We start from the raw sequence: 20,635 nt of genomic DNA on the forward strand, positions 1-20,635 counted from the left end.
CATTTGGCCCGAACCCAATAGCGCTCCCCCTAGCTGGAGGTGAAGAGAAAAATAAAAAGGGGGGGGTGGGAGGGATGCTGAAATCAGAGATAAGTGAAGGTAGGACTGCTTGGTTATTTAAGGGGACTGTAGTGATTGGATAGGGAGAGTGATTGGATAGGGAGTGTGATTGCTGATGGTGAATTGGCCGTGTTAATTATCTGCGCGAGCTCCTCCCGAAATTTGTTAATAAAACATCACTTAAATGCATGACAATAATAAGTGACTTGTGACACAAAAACACAAAACACTGGAAAGAGCACCAGAAGGTGAACAATGAAAATGATTTATTGACTGTGATCATTTGAACTGAAAGGTAATTTTGATTGTAAAACTAAACCAACACAAACAGTTTGAGAAAAGCACAGAAAGACATGGTGACTCAGCTGGACTCACATATGTATGAGGATTTCTTACACACTTTTATTCTGACATGTTATTTCACTGACATTAAGTTCAGCTGCAGTATTAATGTCATGAAGAGAAATTGACATCTCACTGTTACTGGTTCATCATGCAGTTAAAAGCATTACAGGTAGAATCTCTTGTCAAGACAGTTTCACTGATGATCCGACATAAACCCAAAACCCAAGATAGAGTGGCTGAGTGAATGTGGTGTGGACTGTGTGGATGAGGCTCATTGTGTCTGAGACGCTGTAGAAGGACAGAGTTCCTGCACTGTGATCCACAAACACTCCTATTCTACTGCTGATGGACTTCACAGGGAGAACAGTCTTCATATTGTTGTGTATGAATGAGTATCTGTAGGGAGAGCAGAACAAACTCCAGGACTGATCATTCTTTCCAAACCGACACTCATCGCCATCTCCCTTCCTGCTGATGCTCTTGTATGACACTGATATACGCACACCTTTATCTCCACTCCACTCCAGCTCCCAGTAACAGCGTCCACACACACTCTCTCTACACAACACCTGGCACACATCAAATCTGTCTGGATGATCAGAATACAACTGATCTGTTCCAGCGACAGTAATTACTCTGTTTCTTTCAGTCAGACGGAGGTGTTTATTCACTGTGTTAAGATCTAGAGTGAGCCGATGGGAATCTGATGGAGATAAAACACACCAAAATCAGTGTCTTAGTACAGATGAGCAGATATCCTGTGCAAATCATCATTTACATCAATTACAAAACTCTTTTTTCACCTTCTACAGGAAGAACATGAACACACTCAGTGAGTTTTTCTGCTTGTTTTCTTACTGACTTACATTGTAGGAAGTGGTTCCTGATCTTGGGAGCAATGTTGTTGTATGTGACTGTGGAAATCAACAGACATGAACAGTGTGATTCTCATGATCCTGCATCTATTCCTAAGACATTTCTAATATGATGTTCTTCATGAAATGAGATGATGATGGACTCGTTTCTGAGAGCAGATCAATCTCCAGGACTTTACCTCTGTCTGAGATCTTCTTGAGCTCCTCTGTGCAGAAATCCTCCAGTTTGTCTCTCAGCTGACAGATAGATTTTGTCAGACGATCAAAAGAGATGAGAGAACTGAAGGCATCATCATTTCTGTCTGTAGATTCAGGAGGTGCTGAGAGAGACTGGAAACTCTACAAAAAACAAAACTCATCAGCTCCACATTTCACCCAATAACCTGATTTTTAGGTGAAAAAAGTGCACTTCCATAATGTACATTAAGTGCTCTATTTTCTCACAGTAATTTTGTACTTAATATTCAAAAAATTGTTCTTTAGTACTTCTTAAAGGAGTCATTGAATGCAAAATTCACTTCTACATGTTATTTGAGTATAAATGTCTGTTGGCAGTGTATGTACACAATCACCCTATTATGAAAAAAAATCCATTCACTGTTTTTTTTTAATTACCAAAAACGTCTAGGTTACGTAGGTAACCCATGTTCCCTGAGGGAGGGAATGGAGACGTTACATATGGGAACTCGCTAGAGAGACCTATCACCTTTGAGCTTAAGCGAAAAGGCCAATAGGAATTAGCGAGTGAAACTTGTATGCATAGCCACTCCCCTGTACATATGGGTATATAAGATGGCGGTGTGCACTCACTCATTCAGTTTTTTTACTGAAGAGCCGAGCTAGAGCCCGGCGTACAGCACAGTTCAGGATTGTGGCAAGGGAATGTAACATCTCCGTTGCCTCCCTCAGGGAACGTGGGTTACCTACAGAAACTAAACGTTCCCCTTCAGTCATTCACTACGACATTACATATGGGAACTATCCCATTTAAAACTCCACAATCCTGAAGCTGCATTATGCATGAGGACCAGGGGCCTCATTTATAAAACTTTCTTACGCACTGATTTGATCTTAGAATGTTCGTACGATCAAATCCACGTCAAAGTACAGATTTATAAAAAACGTCTTTGACGTGGAAAAGTACTTATCTCCACGTCAGATTCCAGCTTGGCGTACGACCGTTTCCTTGTGGTAATGCCTGGTATTGCAGATAGTTCAGCCTCACTATAATTTGATTTCTTGCGCTCCTTTTTACTTGCCATTGTCACAGAGTTTTTGCTTTAGGAATGAGCTCATTTTATATGTTAATTAATTAAGCAGGGGCGTTTCGACGGCGGAACATTGAGCTGCACACAATTCCACGATCATTTGTGATTTATAACCGAATGACTGGCATACGCATGGATTTCGTGTGTACGTTCGCTTCTCTGAATCGCTCTTACGATCAAATCAGAAAAGTTCTTAGATAAAATCAAGGATGGTTTCTACGCAAGTCTTTATAAATGAGGCCCCAGATGTCGACAGGCAAGCGTGTCCTTGCTTTCACAAGGAGCATGAGGTCTGTGAAACAGGACCTGCTCCTTGTCATCCTTAATCTTGCACAGGGTCTGTGCAAGGAGGCTCACTGGGGGAAAGGCATACTTGGGCCCCGGAAGCCAACTGTGTGCCAGTGCGTCCCTGTCGAGGGGAGCCTCATTGAGGGAGTAGAAGAGCTGGCACTGGGAGGACTCCTGGGAAGCAAACAAATCTATCTGAGCTTCCCCGAACCGACTCCAATCAGCTGGACTGTCTGGGGATGGAGTCGCCATTCTCCAGGAAGAGTGAGCTGTCGTGAGAGCAAGTCTGCTGCACGATTGAGCTCTCCTGGTATGTGAACGGCACACAGCGATTTGAGCCGCGTCTGACTCCAGAGGAGCAGATGGCAGGTGGTTTGCGACATGCGACGGCAGCGTAAACTCCTTGTTAGTTGATGTACGCTACGGTGGCAATGTTGTCTGATCGGATGAGCATGTGCTTGTAGCGCAGCATCAAAAGAAACCGATGCAGCGCCAGAAGTACGGCTAGCAACTCCAGGCAATTGATATGCCATTGTAGTCGAGGTCCCGTCCAGGAGCCTGAGGCTGCTTGCCCGTTGCACACAGCACCCCAGCCTGACATGGAGGCAACTGTGTTGACCACAACATGCCTGGACACCTGGCCCAGGATTACTCTGGCCCGCAGGAAGACAGGGTCCGACCATGGGCTGAAAAACACTCAGCCAACACACAGCCAATCCGGAGAGTACCACGGCGCCATGCCCATCTTGGGACTCGGTTGTGGAGCAGGCCGAAACCAGCTCCATACCAAGAAAAGAGATCCTCTGCACAGGGGAGAGATTGCTCTTCTCCTGGTTGACCAGAAGCCCCAGATGGCTGAGGTGCTGTAGCACCAGGTCCCTGTGTTCAAACAACAGATCTTGCGAGTGAGCCAGTCGTCGAGATAGTTGAGGATGTGGATGAGGGGTCAGCGGGGAGACGGGCCAAATGGGAGGACTTTGTACTGATATGCCCGACCCTCGAAAGCAAACCGGAGAAATGGTCTTTATCTAGGAATAACCAAGACATGAAAGTACGCGTCCTTCAGGTCGATGGCTGCAAACTCAATCCTGGTGACGGATGCATGAAAGAATGCGCTTCGAGGTAAGCATCTTGAACGGTAGCTTGTGAAGGTACTGGTTCAGAACTCCAAGGTCCAGGTTTGTCCTTAACCCAGCTCTCTTTTTGGGCACGATGAAGTAATGACTGTAAAACCCTGACTTCATCTTGGCTGGAGGGACCGGCTCGATTGTGTCCTTTGCCAGGAGGACTCCACACGCAGGACAGGGGCATCCGATGAAGAGGACGCCTTTGAACTTGGGCGGACACCTCGCAAACTGATTCGCGTAGCTGAGACGTAACGTCCGGATCAACCACCAAGACGGGCTGGGAAGCTGTAACCAAGCCTCCAGCCCATCCACTAGTGGGATCAACTAGATGTTGACTGACGTGACCATGGTGGGGCAGCCTGGGGGGAGGGGGGGAAGGAACTGATCCCAGGAAGGTAAAGGTTCTGGGGAAAAAAACCTTCTTCCGTGGTTCCCGCTTTGGCTATTGCAGGCTCCGAGTCTGGATCCGAGGAGGCAGGGCGTCGCTCAGAAACAGATCTCAGGGCACTAGACCCAGAGATTTTGGAAATTACGCTTTTTGTGAATAGGTGGGTACCACTGACCGTGGGTCGATGGCAGTTGAGTACATAGAGGCTCCCGGCCCTCCTCCAATAGAGATGCAGCTGGTGTAGCGGCCGCAGGGGGGCGCCCTTGGCAATGAGCAGATGGAGGCTGGGCACCCGACTGCCTGGTGGCCTTACGTCGGGGCAAGATGTGTTTGATGGCCTCTGTCTGCTTCTGGACTGTCAAGAACTGCTGGACAAAGTCCTCGACAGTGTCGCCGAAATGGTCAACCTGGGAGACAGTAGCATCGAGAAAGCAGACTTTGACGACGTCAGCCATAGCTTGCAGGGCGGTGGCAGCCTGGTCTGCAATACTAAGCCTTGGGAGCCAGGCCTGAGGAGACTTTACAGGCTTTAGGTGGGAGACAAGGTCAGTCCTGCCAGGTGGCGGCATTTTGCGGGCACAAGCGCACCACAACTGCACACTCCACCGGCGGAATGCCCATGTACCCCCTGGCCACACTGCCATTGAGGGTAGCGAGGAGTGAGGAACATTGCCGTGGCATCCGGCCCCAGAAACCAATCGTCCAGCCTTGAGACATTGGGCGAGGGCGCTTTAGGCCCGGAGAAGCATAGCCGACAGCTCAGCATCCGCCTCAGACGGGGCAGCAAGTGTGCAGGGGTGCTGTCTGCTGTAGTTTCCGCGTCTGCTGCCGTAAGCTCCCCCTCTGATGCAGCGATTGACATCCTGCCTTCCTGGGGAGCTCCAAAGGAGATGTTCAGCCCTCTGGACGGGGGAACGGCCTGCTTAGGGAGCTCCACGGGACTACGTGAAGACACAGAGGTCCGTGCGGGGTGGCCCAGCGGAACATTCCGTACAGTCACCATGAGCTCCCCCAAGCACCTAAACCGAGGCAGCCGAGATATCTTACGGCTCGCTGAACTGGCCCAGGTTTATGACAAGGGGAGCCATTTTTGTGATGCAGGACCTTACAATGAATGCATGAAGCATCCACAAGTGCTGCCTCAGTGTGTTTCAAGCCCAGGCACGTGAGGCAGTGATTGTGGCTATCCAAGGAAGCAAGAAAGCTACTGCATCCAGAAGCACATGGTCAGAAAGATATCCCGGGGGAGTATCTCTCGACGACCGTGTAGAAATTCACTCTTTTAGTAAGCCTGGATTGCCCAGGGAGGACCGCGGCACACTCATGCACTCAGTGGCACTCGCTGGAGTGAAATTTTAGCCGTGAGAACGGCTCTTCAGGCTGTTTTTATCTGACAGCAGTCCGATGGTGGGGGCTCCTCCCCCACAGCAGGCAGCAGGCAATAAGCGATCTCTTTGAAGTAGTTTTCCTTATTTTGCTCAGCAGAAGGGAGGCTCTGAAGCAGAAAATCTGAATGAGTGAGTGCACGCCGCCATCATATGTATGGGGGAGTGGCTATGCATGCAAATCTCACTCGCCAATTCTCATTGGCCTTTTCGCTTAAGCTCAGAGGTGACCGGTCTCTCTAGCGAGTTCCCATATGTAACGGTGTAGTGAACGACTAAAGGGGAAAAATATCCCCTTTCTCAAATCAAGCCATTCTCAGATTCTTAGCTGTGTGACATCCTACAGACCAAGGCTGCTTCCATGATTGTTGATTGACACAGCTGTCCCTACCTTAGTCCTGCTCTGAGTGAGCTGTAAACTGTCCACCATTGTTTCGATGTAGACAAGAATATCTCCTATATGATTGAGGTGTTTTGTTGTTGAATATAATAATGACCATAGCAGTCTTCATTTTCTCCCGAGAGGAAGACGCAGAGGAATAACTTTAGTATCATTTTTAAATGCATTTGGGCCGGCGATCTACATAAATGCTTCTATGTTTGTACGAATCATTCGTGATCCTACTAAAGATGTCAGTATAGTGTGAGCAATATTTTTTTTATGAATCATTGGAAATCACCCTTCCTATCAATGTACTAGTTAGCAGGTTTCACACCTAAATGCAGCAAAGGTTTATAGTCTCAGAGAGAACTGCTTGTCACCCCACAGAAGAAAGGGACGGGGTGATCAGTGCTCATTATCATTTAAACGGACATGCACCGAAACAGGTTACTGTGAACAGAGCTGTTTTTGACAAGGTAAAAGAGTGTTGAGAAATTGTAACCAAAGTATGTTATAGACTTTTCATTAAGACCCTAAAAATCATATCAACTTGTGGAAAATGGGCATTTCGATGACCCATTTAAGATCATCTTAAGAACATCTAAGTATTCTTAAATGTGCTGTCAATGATGAACAAATGAGAGTCTAACTGATGATTATATGATTAAGACACTCATGAAATGTTTATTTGTGAGTCTCTTGTCACAGCAGGATCTGGCTCAAGTCCACTATGATCCTGTTCTTCTAGATCTCTGTTACCTGCAGGAACTGGATGTGATCCTGTGTGTGTGAAAGCTGCTCCAGCTCAGCGTCTCTCCTCCTCAGATCATTGATCTCCTGCTCCAGTCGCTCCAGACGTTCCTCAGCTCGACTTACTGCTCGCTTTTCCTGATCTCTGATAAGCCGAATCGGCTCAGAGCGGCTTCTCTTAATGGAGCGGATGAGCTCAGTAAAGATCCTCTCACTGTCCTCCACTGCTGTCTGTGCAGAGCGCTGTTAGGACACACAGTGATTCAGGCTTTAGTGGGACTGAAAGAGACAAGAGAGTCTGAACTGAGACTGAGACAAACTTCTCTTCTTCTCCAGACTCACCTTATGAGACTCCACAGCCTCTCTCAGCTCCTGAACATCTTTATCTTTCTGCTGGATTCTCTGCTGGAACGTCTCCTGCGTCTCCTTCAGCTGCTTCTGCAGGACAAACGGATGATAGTAAATATCACAGAAAACTACTGACACTAAATCATCATGTGATCAGATGAATCCAGTAAACATAGGACTGATAACTAATGGCTGTAGGTTCAAACTCCAGAAGTGATCACCATTTACAATAATTTACCATGAATTACAATTAATATTTTGGCCTGTTTCACACTGAAAGTGTAAGTATCATGAAAGTGAAACTGAAACAGGTGTATAGCTTCACACTAACAGTGTTTCTGTGTAAGCTGCAGCTCTACACAGAAAATAAAGAGATTATCTCACTTCTATTACTTCACTGAGTAATAACTTGATCGCTAGTTTTAAATACCTGTTTCTCTGTCCTCTGTGCTGCAGCTGAAACAGTGTCGTGGTTTTTATGTTCATCCATCGTACACAGCACACAGATGCATTTCTGATCAGTGCGACAGAAAACCTCAAGGATCTTCTCATGTTTCTGGCAGATCATCTCCTGCAGTCGTCCAGTGGCATCAGTCAAATTATGTCTCTTTCCTTTAAACCAACTCTCATGTTGTTCAAGGTGATTCTGACAGTAAGAGTTCAGACACATTAGACAGGACTTGACGGCTTTGTATTTTCTTCCAGTACAGACGTCACACTCCACATCCCCAGCTCCAGACAAACAGTCAGCAGGACGTTTATTCTCCAGTTTCCTCGCCACTTCAGTCAGCATGGTGTTTGTAGCTAAAGCAGGTCTTGGACTGAAGGTCTGTCTGCACTGAGGGCAGCTGTAGACTCTCATCTGATCCTCCTGATCCCAGCGCTCTGTAATACAGCTCTTACAGTAACTGTGTCCACACTGGATGGTCACCGGATCCTTCAGGAGATCCAGACAAACTGAACACACTAACTCATCTGGAAAAACTCTGACTTCTGCCATTTTACTACTTGAATACAGAGACACAAACACACAACAGCTCAACTACACTTCAGTTCCTTTTTCTTTGAGAACACGCGTTTCCTGTTTCCTGGTTCTATGTCTGAGGTACGCAGTGTTGGGGAGTAACTAGTTACATGTAATGGAATTATGTGATATTGTAATCAGTTACAGTTACTGAGAAAAAACATTTAATTAAATTACTTTTACTTATGAAAATGTTAACAATTACAAATGGGGTTATTTTTTTCAAAAACACACATATATGGACTTATGGACACACGTGTGCACTTGGATGGGTTAAATGCAGAGCACAAATTCCGACTATGGGTCAGTGTACTTGGCCACACGTCCTGTCCTCAGATGACCAACAGCACAACATATCACACTGTGTCATGATTTATTTAACAAAAATAAAGCCAAAATGGAAAAGCTATACGTGACAAAATTAGGACATTCTTACTGTTAACATGGGAATTAAGTGGGTACGTAGCAGCCAGGCCCTGCTATTCAAATGTATTTGATTAACTCATCATCAGTATGTGTGATCATCTCTAAAAGCAAAGGTTTGGCAGTTTACTGCGCTGAAGACTTTAGGTGTGTGTTAACACAAAGCCAAGGGGAAAATATATCAGCAATGATCTTGGAGAAGCAATTGTTGCTGCCATCCATCTGGGAAGAGTAATACAGCCATTTCCAAACAATTTGAACACCTTCCTTCTACAGTGAGGAAGTTTATTCACAAGTCAAAGACACCAATTCAAAACCGACACCAATGAAATTATTGATGTGACACTTGTAACGGGACTCGACCTGACAGCATTGACAGATCCAATTGCGAGCTTTATTATACAGATCGTGATCAAGACATACAGCGAAGACAGGCAGCGAAACAAACAATGAACAGGTCAAAGGTCAAAATCCAAGAGGTCAGTCCAAAGAAAAAAAAAAAACTAGGCTATGACAAATAAGCAAGGCAATGGAAAACAAGGAAAACACTTGGTAGAGTCTGCAACAATACTTCACAAAGACCTGTTTGGCATGACACTCTTTATATGGCTGCCAAACAGGAAGTCACCATAGAGGAAGCAGAGTGAGCGGTAACAGTCAGTATTGGGGCAAGGGCTCTCTCTGCTGGTGTGGCGTTACAACACAACATTAAAAAAATAAATGACTGATTTCAATCAACACAAACAGAAAAGCACAGAAACACACGCTCTCTCAGCAGGACTCACACACACTGATCTTACTGTCTATATGAGGATGGTATTACATAAATTTATTCTGACATGTTATTTATTAAAACTTCGCACATGTACAATACCACCTTGACACTTATACAAGACATATAGCAAAAAAGAACTTAGAACATCATTAACCACCCCTCAACCCCACAAATGACAATAACTGTAGATTGGAAGGTTTCTACAAATGCTCAACAAAAAGCATATTGTACATGAGTAGCAGAATTAAAATATGCAATCATTTCACCTGGTGGACAGCAGGAGTCAAAATTAAAATAATGAGTAACCAGACAATGTGATAAAAGAGACACAACACAGATAATAAAAAGACTTGTTTAAGGGAGAAACAAATTGTATGCATATAATGACCTTTAAACATTTCAGTCCTCTTGTAAGAATAACCTTATTAGTTTCCAAATCAAATTGAAATGGAAAATTGTATCATTTAATGTAAATCTCAATTCTTTCATGTGCAACATATTTCCCAGTTCCCTAGTCCACATTGCAAAATTGGGGACAGCGTTAGCTTTCCACATCTGTAAAAAGTCTCTTTGCAAATATCATACAGAATGAGATGGCCTATGTTTGATACCCATTACAGAAAGCATCCTCTGCTCTGCAGAAGTCCAACACAAGGCTCAGCTTTTAGATTGATAGAGTGTGCATCAGCAAGAAACTTAAATATACATGGGCAGAATGACTGGATTTTACTACATGGCTATAAAGAATGAAACAGGGTGCCTACTGAGGTTTCACCTTACTGATGTTATTTCACTTACAGAAGTTCAGCTGCAGTATTAATGTCATGAGGAGAAAAGAAGAGACTATATAACATCTCACTGTTACTGATTCATCATGCAACTCAAAGCATTATGGTTTATTCTGATTCAAAACACAGTTTTACTGAGGATCCTTTTTGAACAATATTAAACCCAGGATAGAGCGGCTGAGTGAATGTGGTGTGGACTGTGTGGATGAGGCTCATTGTGTCAGAGACGCTGTAGAAGGACAGAGTTCCTGCACTGTGATCCACAAACACTCCTATTCTACTGCTGATGGGCTTCACAGGGAGTTCAGGCTCTATGTTATTGTGTCTGAATGTGTATTTGTCAGGAAAGCAGATCAAACTCCAGGACTGATCATTAGATCCAAACCCAGACTCATCACCCCGTCCCTTCCTGCTGATGCTCTTATATGACACTGATATAAAGACACGAGTCCCACTCCACTCAATCTCCCAGTAACTGCGTCCACACACACTCTCTTCACACAACACCTGATACCAGTATTTAAATCTGTCTGGATGATCTGGATACCGCTGCTCTTTTTTAGCTTGGGTAATCACTCTGTTGTTGTCAGACAGACGCAGCCATTTATTCACTGTGTTCAGATCCAGAGTGAGCTGATGGGAATCTGATGGAGATAAAACACATCAGAATCAGGAATTATGAATCTGTTTGATCCTTTCATGTAGCTGAACTCTTCATGTTCAGTGTATCATCAGTGTCTCAGTACAGATGAGCAGATATCCTGTGCAAATCATCATTTACATCATCTTTTTTTTTTTTTTTTTATTGAGCGCAATAAAACATAGATAGACAGCAACATGATGACATAGACTGAGACCAGTCACAGATATATACACAGATATATACACATATATACGCAAATGAGACACAGAGGGGGAGAAAACTAAGTAAAACAAGACAAAACAAAGCAAAGAAAAAAAAAAGAGTACAAGAAGATGGGAGCAAAAATTAGGACAAAAACAAAAAACAAGCTGTAAATGTATGGATGTGGTAGTTTGAATGGGTACAGAGATAAGTTAAATCATTCGATTTCTGTGTTGTTTAGTGAAAAGATTTAACTATAGACATAACTGTACTAAATATTGAACAGGAAGCAATACGATATACAATAGTAGTGATATTATAATACAACGTTGGGGGCCGTTCACATGTCGCGCCTAAAAACGCGTGGAAAACGCTAGGCGCGCCGCTTTCTTCCTTGTCAACAAAGCGCTCAGGCGCTTGCGCTCCGGAAGCGTCTGCCGTTTCTAAGCAACCATCAGCTGCGCTCTAGCTCCAAGCTGCGGTGCGCTTGCGACATTCTGAAAAGTTCGAGATGTTTTTATCTCGATGCGGCGCGGACGCGCCCGGAAAAAATGAGCGCGTCGCTTCCAAAATGCGCGCGCAAGCCGCGCGTCTCCATTTGAAATAACGAACTTGCGCGCGCAAAAGACGCTTCATGTGAACGGCCCCTTAAACAGCAATCGGGGCAGTAGATGTTAACTTCAGTATAATGGGACAGATCCAGGATACAATAACGGCAATGACAGATGATATCCTACTTTTTACGTGACTGAACAGATAACTAAGAGGAGCCCTAGTAGAAATATAATAATATAATGAAACCAGTAGTGGACACAGAGGTGGAAGCAGTGGGAGCATCGATGATTGTAATAGTAATAGTACACTAGTATGAAATAGACTAATTGGTAGAGTTATTGATAATTATTGCAAATGATGTCTCCCATCCCCTTTGGTCCAGCAGCCGCCCCATCCCTGCCAGCGAGCGCATCCAACACACCCATCGGACACACCCATCGGCACAGACCCCAACAACGTCCCCAATCCACCCCGTCCCTCCACCTTGCTTCTCACCCTGCCAGTGACTAGACCCCACTCCTATGCCAGTGAATGGCATTTTATATAATGGTCCACCACACCATGCACCTCCAGAACAGGCTCCCCCAGTCTGTGCGTGACCCGATGGGTGACCGCTCATTATTAGTACTGATTGTATCCACTGAGCCCTTGTTATGTTGCAAACTGGCCGTAGTCCTGGTGTTCACCAGTCAGCTCCCCAACCAAAGACACCTCATCCAGCACAGTTTCAATTTTGATTTCGTCAAACTCAGTAATATGGGGCAATGCTGGCAGAAGCAGCAATTGAGGGGATCAGGTTACCTTAACCAAGACACAGATAGAGCCCATGCCGACAGGATGTGCCCATCAGACCCACCGACAGGGACAAAGCAGCTGCAACACCCAGAAAGCTTATGTGCTATCTAAATTAATATATAACACACATACAACCACTGCCTCCAACCCCGTTGACTATAATAATAATAATAATAACAATAATAATAATAATAATAACAACAGAAGTAGTATTAATATTAGTAGTAATATGCCAGATTAAAAAAAAAAAAAAAAAATTTCATTGTCATCAAAGTCAGTTATCATACAGCTATCATATAATTACAACATCATTGTTTGTATTTGTATATCATGAAATTAGTTTAAGGCATCAATTATAAATCTTGCGGCTTAATTGGGGCATCAGCTCATCAGCTAGTTTTATTCAATATTTAATGGTGAAAGCAGAGGGCTGAAGGTTGTATTAAATCTGAGTAACTGGTTTTGTGTTTTTGATGTATGTTGTTCTTGAATGATATGTTCCCTTAACAGATGTATCCATTGTGTAACTGAAATTTGGCATTTATTTTTCCAGTTAAGTAATATAGTTTTCTTGGCGATAGCTAGAGACATGAGTAAAGGAACTGGGTGTTTAAAAGCTGGGTTAATTTGAGAGGTGTCGCCGATGAGGCATAGTACTGGGAGCATTGGGATAATAGTTTTGAAGATTTCTGTTAATTTATTTGTGACATCTGTCCAGAATTGATTAACTGGTGGGCATAACCAAATTGCATGAAGATAGGTGTCTTGTGTATTTAAACTGCAGTTGGTGCATCTGTCAGAATTACTTAAGCCCATTTTAAACATCTTGTGTTGCGTAATGTGTGTTCTATGTACAACTTTATACTGAATTAATTGGATATTTGTGCTAAAGATAAAAGTATTTCCGCAAACTGTTTCCCAAAATTCCTTATCTGTGCTGATATTAAGGTCTTTTTCCCATTGATCGACTGGTGCAGTGTTTGTGTCTATAGATGATATTAAAGCATATAATTTCGAAAGCGACTTTGTAGTGTTACTGATTGTGCTAATACGTTTTAAAATTGGAGGAGGTTGTGCTATATCATTGATTCCTGTTGTGGTTTTAATAGAATTTTTAATTTGTAGATAGTAATAATAGTGTTCTTTTCCTAGATTAAATCTCTGCATTAATTCTGTAAATGTAATGAAGCTGTTACCCGGAAACAGATGATGTAAGTGTGTGATGCCTTTCTCCTTCCATTTATTATTGCTGAGTGGACTATGGTTGATAGTAAAATCCGGGTTATTCCATATGGGTGAATTGATATGTGGAGTGAGCACATGATTTGTCAGTGTATTAGTTTGCCACCAAGCAGTGAGAGTTGTTTTAATCATCAGGTTTGAAAATAGATTTTGTTTTTTAATTGTTTTAGTGAGTGATGGGAGGTCAGATATAGCAATGTCTTTACATTCTGCTTGTTCTAACTCTAGCCATGGGTTTTGGGTAGTGTCATGTCTTATCCATTTGCAAAGGTATTGTAGATGAGATGCTAAGTAATAATGTTGAAAGTTAGGTGCTGCTAAACCACCTTGAGCTTTATTTTTTTGTAACTTTTGTAAACTTATTTTAGGTTTCTTGTTTTTCCAGTAGAATTTGCTTATAGATTGATTTAATGAGGTGAACCATTTCTTAGTTGGCTGTACAGGTGTCATGGTAAATAAGTAAAGGACTTTTGGTAGTATACACATTTTAACTGTTGCAATGCGGCCTATAATGGAAAGTGGTAAGTTCATCCATCTAGTTAAGTCATCTTCTATCGTTTTTAGTAGTGAAATAAAATTAAGGTTAAATAAGTCAGATAGGTTCTGGGAGATTTTTATTCCTAAATATGTTATATTATTTATTGAGAAGGGCGTATTCTGTATACTAGTGTCATGTGAATTCATATTCAGTGGTAGAATTGTTGATTTGGTCCAGTTTATGGAATAGTCTGATACAATCGAATATTTATTGATGAGTTTAATTATTTCTGAGAGAGATATTTGGGGGTTTTGTACAAACAGTAATATATCATCTGCATATAAAGAAATTTTATGATTAGTGTTATGTGATATTACTCCATGGATGTTTTCATTCTGTCTTATTGCAGTAGCCAGAGGTTCTATAAATAAAGCGAAGAGTAATGGAGATAGGGGGCAACCTTGTCGAGTCCCTCGCTGAAGTTGGAATGGTGAGGATATTTTACCATTTGTTATAACAGAAGCTAATGGTGTATTATATAATGTTTTAATCCAGTTGATAAAAGAGTCTCCAAATCCAAATTTTTTAAGTGTAGTATAAAGAAAGTGCCAATTAACTTTATCAAAAGCTTTTTCTGCATCCAGTGATATGATTATAGTTTTTTATTATTTATTATTTTTATATTGAATAATCGTCTGGTATTATTAGATGATTGGCGTCCCTTTATGAAACCTGTTTGATCAGGATGAATGAGGGATGTAATTACTGATTCCAGACGGGTTGCTAAAGCTTTGCTTATTATGTTGGCTTGGAGAAGCCAACATATTGTTATGCTATTTAAACTTATTATTATTATTATTATTATTAAAATTCTTCTGAGACTAAAATTCTATACGCTACTCCTCCTAGAGCTTTAAGGCTACAAGCCCTGGGCCCTGACCACGAGATTGTTGCTATATCTTTTTAGACTGATCAGACTTACAGTTGATTTATTATTAATTTTTTTATATTAAAAATTCCTAAAATTTCGCCCTCTAATGGAGCAATACCTCTTTACTGAATGGAAATATGGAGAAGCCCCTGTCTGCAGCCTGCAGATCGAGGCGTGACTGAATCTGGGGCGGGGCTGCACGTGTCGCCCCGCCCACATGCCTTCACATTGGTTGTAGGTATATTAATAATGTCGAAATAACGTTACTCCCACAACTCATCTCATTGGTGGCAAAGTTATGACGTTGAATACATTATGAAGTTAAGGGAAATGAAATAGCAGATAAAATAGCAAAAGAAGTTATTAAAAATAATCAAATTGATTTTACAGTTATTATTAGAGGAACAAAAATTATTATAAAAAATAAATTAAAGAAACAATGGCAACAACAATGGGAAGAAAATAGAAAAGGACGATGGTTTCATAAGATTCAAAGGAGAGTGGGAGAAATAAGGTGTACAGGGAGGAATAGGCGAGAAGAGACAAAAATATCAAGGCTTCGGTTTGGACACACGGGATTAAATGAAACATTACTGAAAATAGGTAAACATGGCACAGGGAAATGTGAATATTGCCGGCATGAAGAAAGAGTGGAACACGTCATATTAGAGTGCAGGAAATATGAAACTGATAGAAGACAATTGACCTTATGCACGGAGCGTAATATGGAATTACCCAATATAACCAAAAGATGGCAGCACAGGATTATTTATTATGCAGCTGCCTTTTAAATTCCCTACATTTTTCAAGATGTCTTGCTTTTCGATTTATTATAAAATTACTAGTATAATAAATTTTAGTACTTTTACCGTCCTTAAGCATATATTACAGGAAGTGCAGAAAATCATTAAGCTCACACACAAATAGCCTATAAGGGTAAATTATTTAAATACTAATATATAGTTCACTACAAATACATTAAATAATTATGGTATAATAATTAAATAATGCACTCAATGTGAATCGATAGGAATATTAAATATTATATAAAATTTAATAACATCTTTTAAGTTTTATCTTGAACTCTAAAATCTATTGATCTATTAACCATACTTGTTACCGCTGTAGTTTTGTTACTCTAAATTTAGTCTGAATCATTTAAGCTTTTTTTTTTTACATCAGCTTGTCAGATGTTTGGTCCAGTTATTACTGTCAATCATAGCAATGAATCGCGCATATTTAGCCGAATTACTCTATTTTTTTAAACTGGCATCTGTCATTCTTGAAACGGTATACATGGACGCTTGGTCCTCTTAGACAAACAACACTTTTCTTCGATTGTGAGTGGATTATGTAGAGAAAATGAACAAAGTACGCTCATATTACGGCACAGTAGCCTACAGTTGACCAGAAATGACTTGGCTGGCTTGACTAAACAAGGAAGTAATCCGATATGGTCAATTAATAGCGAAATTAGAAGAAATTAAAATATGTTTCATTTTAGTAGATATACTTCGGGAAGGGTCAACAGATTGTTATAGGGTGTTATTTCAATTTCTTAGAGAAATTAATGTATTTGAGCACAGAGGACCCAGACTGCTATTTTGCGTGTTATTAGACTGTCGGAGGGAGAATCAGAAATAACTGTGAACATTATTATCTTAAATAAATAACAGTGAACTTCATTCATGTGTCGTCATAATTCATTCATGTGTCATAAATGTTTGTATTTATATACAACTCTGTTTAACAACCCTTTTCTATTTATTAATTTAATAACATAAGGATAGTGGACACTCTTGCTGATAATTTTCCACATTTATGTATCTTATTAACAATTAAGACAATAATAAAAAAAAGCTGTAAATAAACACCACTGGTTAACATTGCATAACATGCTTGTAAATGTATGTAACCTTGGACCACAAACCAGTCATAAGCGTACGTTTTAATTGAGATTTGTACACATCTGAAAGCTGAATAAATAAGCAAAGGATTCCGCGTTTATATCAAACGTATAATTCATAAGTATAGTTTCCAACTGCATTTGGCGTCATTCCATTTCACTAACCAATGAGATGAGTTGTGGGAGGGATGTTGCGTCGACGTCATTACTTTACCTACTACCAATGAGAAGGCATGTGGGCGGGGCGACACGTGCAGCCCCACCCCAGATTCAGCCCCGCCTCGATCTGCAGGCTGCAGACAGGTGCACTTGGAAATATGTCTCATAGACTTTAATGGGCTGAGAAAAAGGCGCCCTCTAAAGGAGTAATTCCTCTCCACTCAACAGGAGATCGTTGAGCTCTGACCTACTTTCACTTTGACTTTGGTGGAAAATGCAAATAAATAACGCCTTTAAAATTAAAATATTCCAGCGATTTAATTGTAAATACCCATTAGAACACACCAAGACCTGAATTCAGCTATTTTAGCTAATTTATTCAAAACTCTTAGCATTTCCTTCACCGTGTAACTGTTACAGCTTGCCTTCAACGCGTATACATGGTTCAAAGGACATAATTTGCACGCATTTTTCCGCCTTTAAAATTACAATATTGAAGCGATTTAATTCAGTCAACCCATTAGAAATTATCAACAGCTAAATGCAGTTGTTTGTGAGCAGTTTTGTTTTCATACAGAGAGCGCTGTGTTCAGCAGTGTGTTAGACATGAGCTCTGAGATGTCCGTCTGAGAACTATATACATCACTGAACGTCTTTTAAAGGTATTTAAATACAAACACTCCAGCGATTCAACACAATAAATATAGATGCATATTTTAAACAGCTACATTAAGTGCAAATGAGCTGTTTCAAAAGTTTAACTAACAACCCACGTATATCTGTCTGTGTCAAGACATCAGACATCATTTGCACGTCTTTTAAAGGCATTTAAATAAAAACACTCCAGCGATTCAACACAATAAATATAGAAGAATAATTTAAAGAGCTGCATTGAGTGCAAATGAGCTGTTTCATAGATTTAACTAACATTGGATGCACTGCTCAGTCTTCGTCTGCATGATCAAAGACATAATTTGCACGTCTTTTAAAGGTATTTAAATACAAACACTCCAGCGATTAAACACAATAATAGTAGAGTAATATATTACACAGGTTAAATGCTTGCTTATTTCTGCTTTTCGGCTCAACCGCACAGCAACGCTTTGAAGCACGAGCGCTGCACACATTTTCTTGTATGGCAAGCCATTTTAACCTAAAATCCACACATTAATACTCAATGGCAAGCTGTTTTAGCCTAAAATATACTAAGCATTGCTTTTCGTATTATCATTTTTACTACAAACAATTCAATTAGCGAGCTCTAAGTGTTCTGGGCTGGCCCTTTTGCCCCAAGGCTGCCCGGTTTGGCTCTCCAAGCCAACATTTAAAGTTTGTCATCGAACTTTAGCTTCTAGTTATTTTTAAATCTGTATTAATAAGAGATAATGGGCGATAACTAGTGCATAATGTTGGGTCTTTATTTGGTTTGAGTAAAATTGTAATTAACGCTGTGTTCATATGTGCTGGAATAGAAGAAGTATTTTTAATTTCTGTTGTCATTTGCATGAATAATGGTGATATAGTTGACCAGAAGTGTTTATAAAATTCAGGTGGGTACCCATCTAAGCCTGGTGCTTTATTGTTTGATAGTGAGTCAAGAGCCTGTTTATATTCAATTTCTGATATAGATTTATCTAATGATTCTCTTTGTGTTGAGGTTAAACTGGGTAAGATTATTTTATTGAGGAATATATTAGTGTCTTTGGTATTTGGATCTTTGTCATTACTATACAGATGTTTATAGAATGTGGGAAAGGTGTCATTGATATCCTGTATGGTGTGGAGTGTCTTTCCTTCTGTGTTCTTAATTATAGGGATTAGTGTTTTTTCTCGATTACGTTTGAGTAAATTTGCTAAGTATTTACCTGATTTGTTACTATGCTCAAATATTGTGTGTCTAAGACATTGTTTTTGAAATTCTATCCGTTTATTTATAATAGCTTCATAATCATCCTTAGTTTTGTTAATCTCCTTTAAAATCTGTTCATCAGGATTACGGGAGTAAATATTGTGTAATGTGTGTATTTTATTTTCTAAGTCCTTTTCTAATTTTTGTTCTTTTTTGAGTTTATATGTAGAGTATGATATAATTTTTCCTCTTAAAACAACTTTAGCTGTTTCCCAGAGAGTTATTGCAGAAGTGCCTGGTATGTTATTTGTTTCCATGAAAAATGCACATTCTTTTTTAAAATATTCATTAAAGTCTTTGTCTTTAAGCAGTGATGTATTCATCCTCCATCTAAATGATTTTTTTGCAACATCTGTATTATTGATAGTTATAGTGACTGGGGCATGGTCAGATATGATGATAGGATTAATTGTTGTATTTAAAATGTCTGGGATGAGAGAGTTGCTTGTTAAGAAATAATCGATACGCGAGTATGATTTATGAACTGCTGAAAAATAAGTGTATTCTCTTGAATTCTGGTTTCTCAGTCTCCAGCTATCGCCAAGACCAAGGTCAGTCATGTATTGTGTAACGTATCTGGTCTTCCCTGTCATCATGAACTCTTGCACCACACTTCATGGACTACAATCCCCATAAGCCACTGCACCAATCACTGCACACATCTGTTCCTCATTTCCCACTGATCTGATTGCTGCAAACACCTGTTTCACATTTACTGACTGCATTTAAGCCACTCTCACACACAGCCACCTTGCGAAGTCTTATCGTTCCAATGGTCATAATTCTAAGCGTGTTTCTCTGTGTTGGATTTTCTGTGTATGACTCTGGACTGTGTACCCCGTTGTTGATTCTTGCCGCCCGCCATTGTGACCATTGCCTGAGTATTGAACTGTCTACTGGATTATCTACGTTGTTCCTGTTTTCTGGTGATTACTCCTGCTTGTTGACTTCTCTCAATAAAGCCTGGCAAATGGATCCGCACGTCTCAGTCTGACTCTCCCTGTGACAGAAGACTTCGCCACTACAAGGATCCAGCGGCTTTATTCATCAGCCGTTCACCATGAACTCAGGAGACTGTCTAGTTCGTCTTCGCCAGAACAACCGGCCTATTGAGGAGTATGTGGCTGACTTCTGCGAACTATGTTACCGGGTAGATTTCACTGACATTTTTCTAAAGCACATTTTCTATTATGGACTGAACAAGAATTTAAAACCCAATATGCCTTTACACACCCCGCACTGGACACTTGAACAGTATATAGACTATGCTCTCCTGCTGGCCGGTTCAACATTTACTGTTGGGACTGCGGATGAGGAGCCCCACAGTCTTACAGCACCCATATCACCAGAATTTTCACACATCCCATCTGTCATGCCTGGAACGGTTCGAGCCACATCTACCAAACCGCCCAAGTCTGCAAGCAAGATGGCTGCCACGCCAGAGTCTGCAAGCAAGATGGCTGCCAAACCTGAGTCTGCACCTAAGATGGCTACCGTCAAATCAGAGTCTCCACCGCCTGAGCGCCCTCCAGTGACTGCGCCGCCAGAGCGCCCTCCAGTGACTGCGCCGCCAGAGCGCCCTCCAGTGAC

The 20,635-nt window shown here is 41.2% G+C and overlaps 2 protein-coding genes across 2 annotated transcripts in view; both read right to left on the bottom strand.

Annotated features, from left to right (window-relative positions):
• Window positions 1-309: 309 nt before the first annotated feature.
• On the bottom strand, window positions 310-8,216 carry LOC141342134 (E3 ubiquitin/ISG15 ligase TRIM25-like). The gene is made up of 6 exons (XM_073846523.1): window positions 7,647-8,216; window positions 7,211-7,306; window positions 6,878-7,111; window positions 1,460-1,619; window positions 1,272-1,319; window positions 310-1,108 (listed from the first exon to the last, which is right to left on the bottom strand). The coding sequence occupies exons 1-6, from the start codon at window positions 8,214-8,216 to the stop codon at window positions 588-590; spliced, it is 1,629 nt and encodes a 542-aa protein (XP_073702624.1). The 3' UTR covers window positions 310-587.
• An 890-nt stretch (window positions 8,217-9,106) lies between these two features.
• Window positions 9,107-20,635, bottom strand: part of LOC141342446 (uncharacterized) — a 41,734-nt gene continuing 30,205 nt past the window's right edge. Inside the window, exon 15 of the mRNA XM_073846894.1 lies at window positions 9,107-10,870. Within this exon, the coding sequence (XP_073702995.1) occupies window positions 10,335-10,870 (536 nt within the window). The 3' untranslated portion in view covers window positions 9,107-10,334. The remainder of the gene's footprint in view (window positions 10,871-20,635) is intronic.

Source organism: Garra rufa, chromosome 9 (assembly GCF_049309525.1).
Source record: "Garra rufa chromosome 9, GarRuf1.0, whole genome shotgun sequence".
NCBI classification, from domain to species: domain Eukaryota; kingdom Metazoa; phylum Chordata; class Actinopteri; order Cypriniformes; family Cyprinidae; genus Garra; species Garra rufa.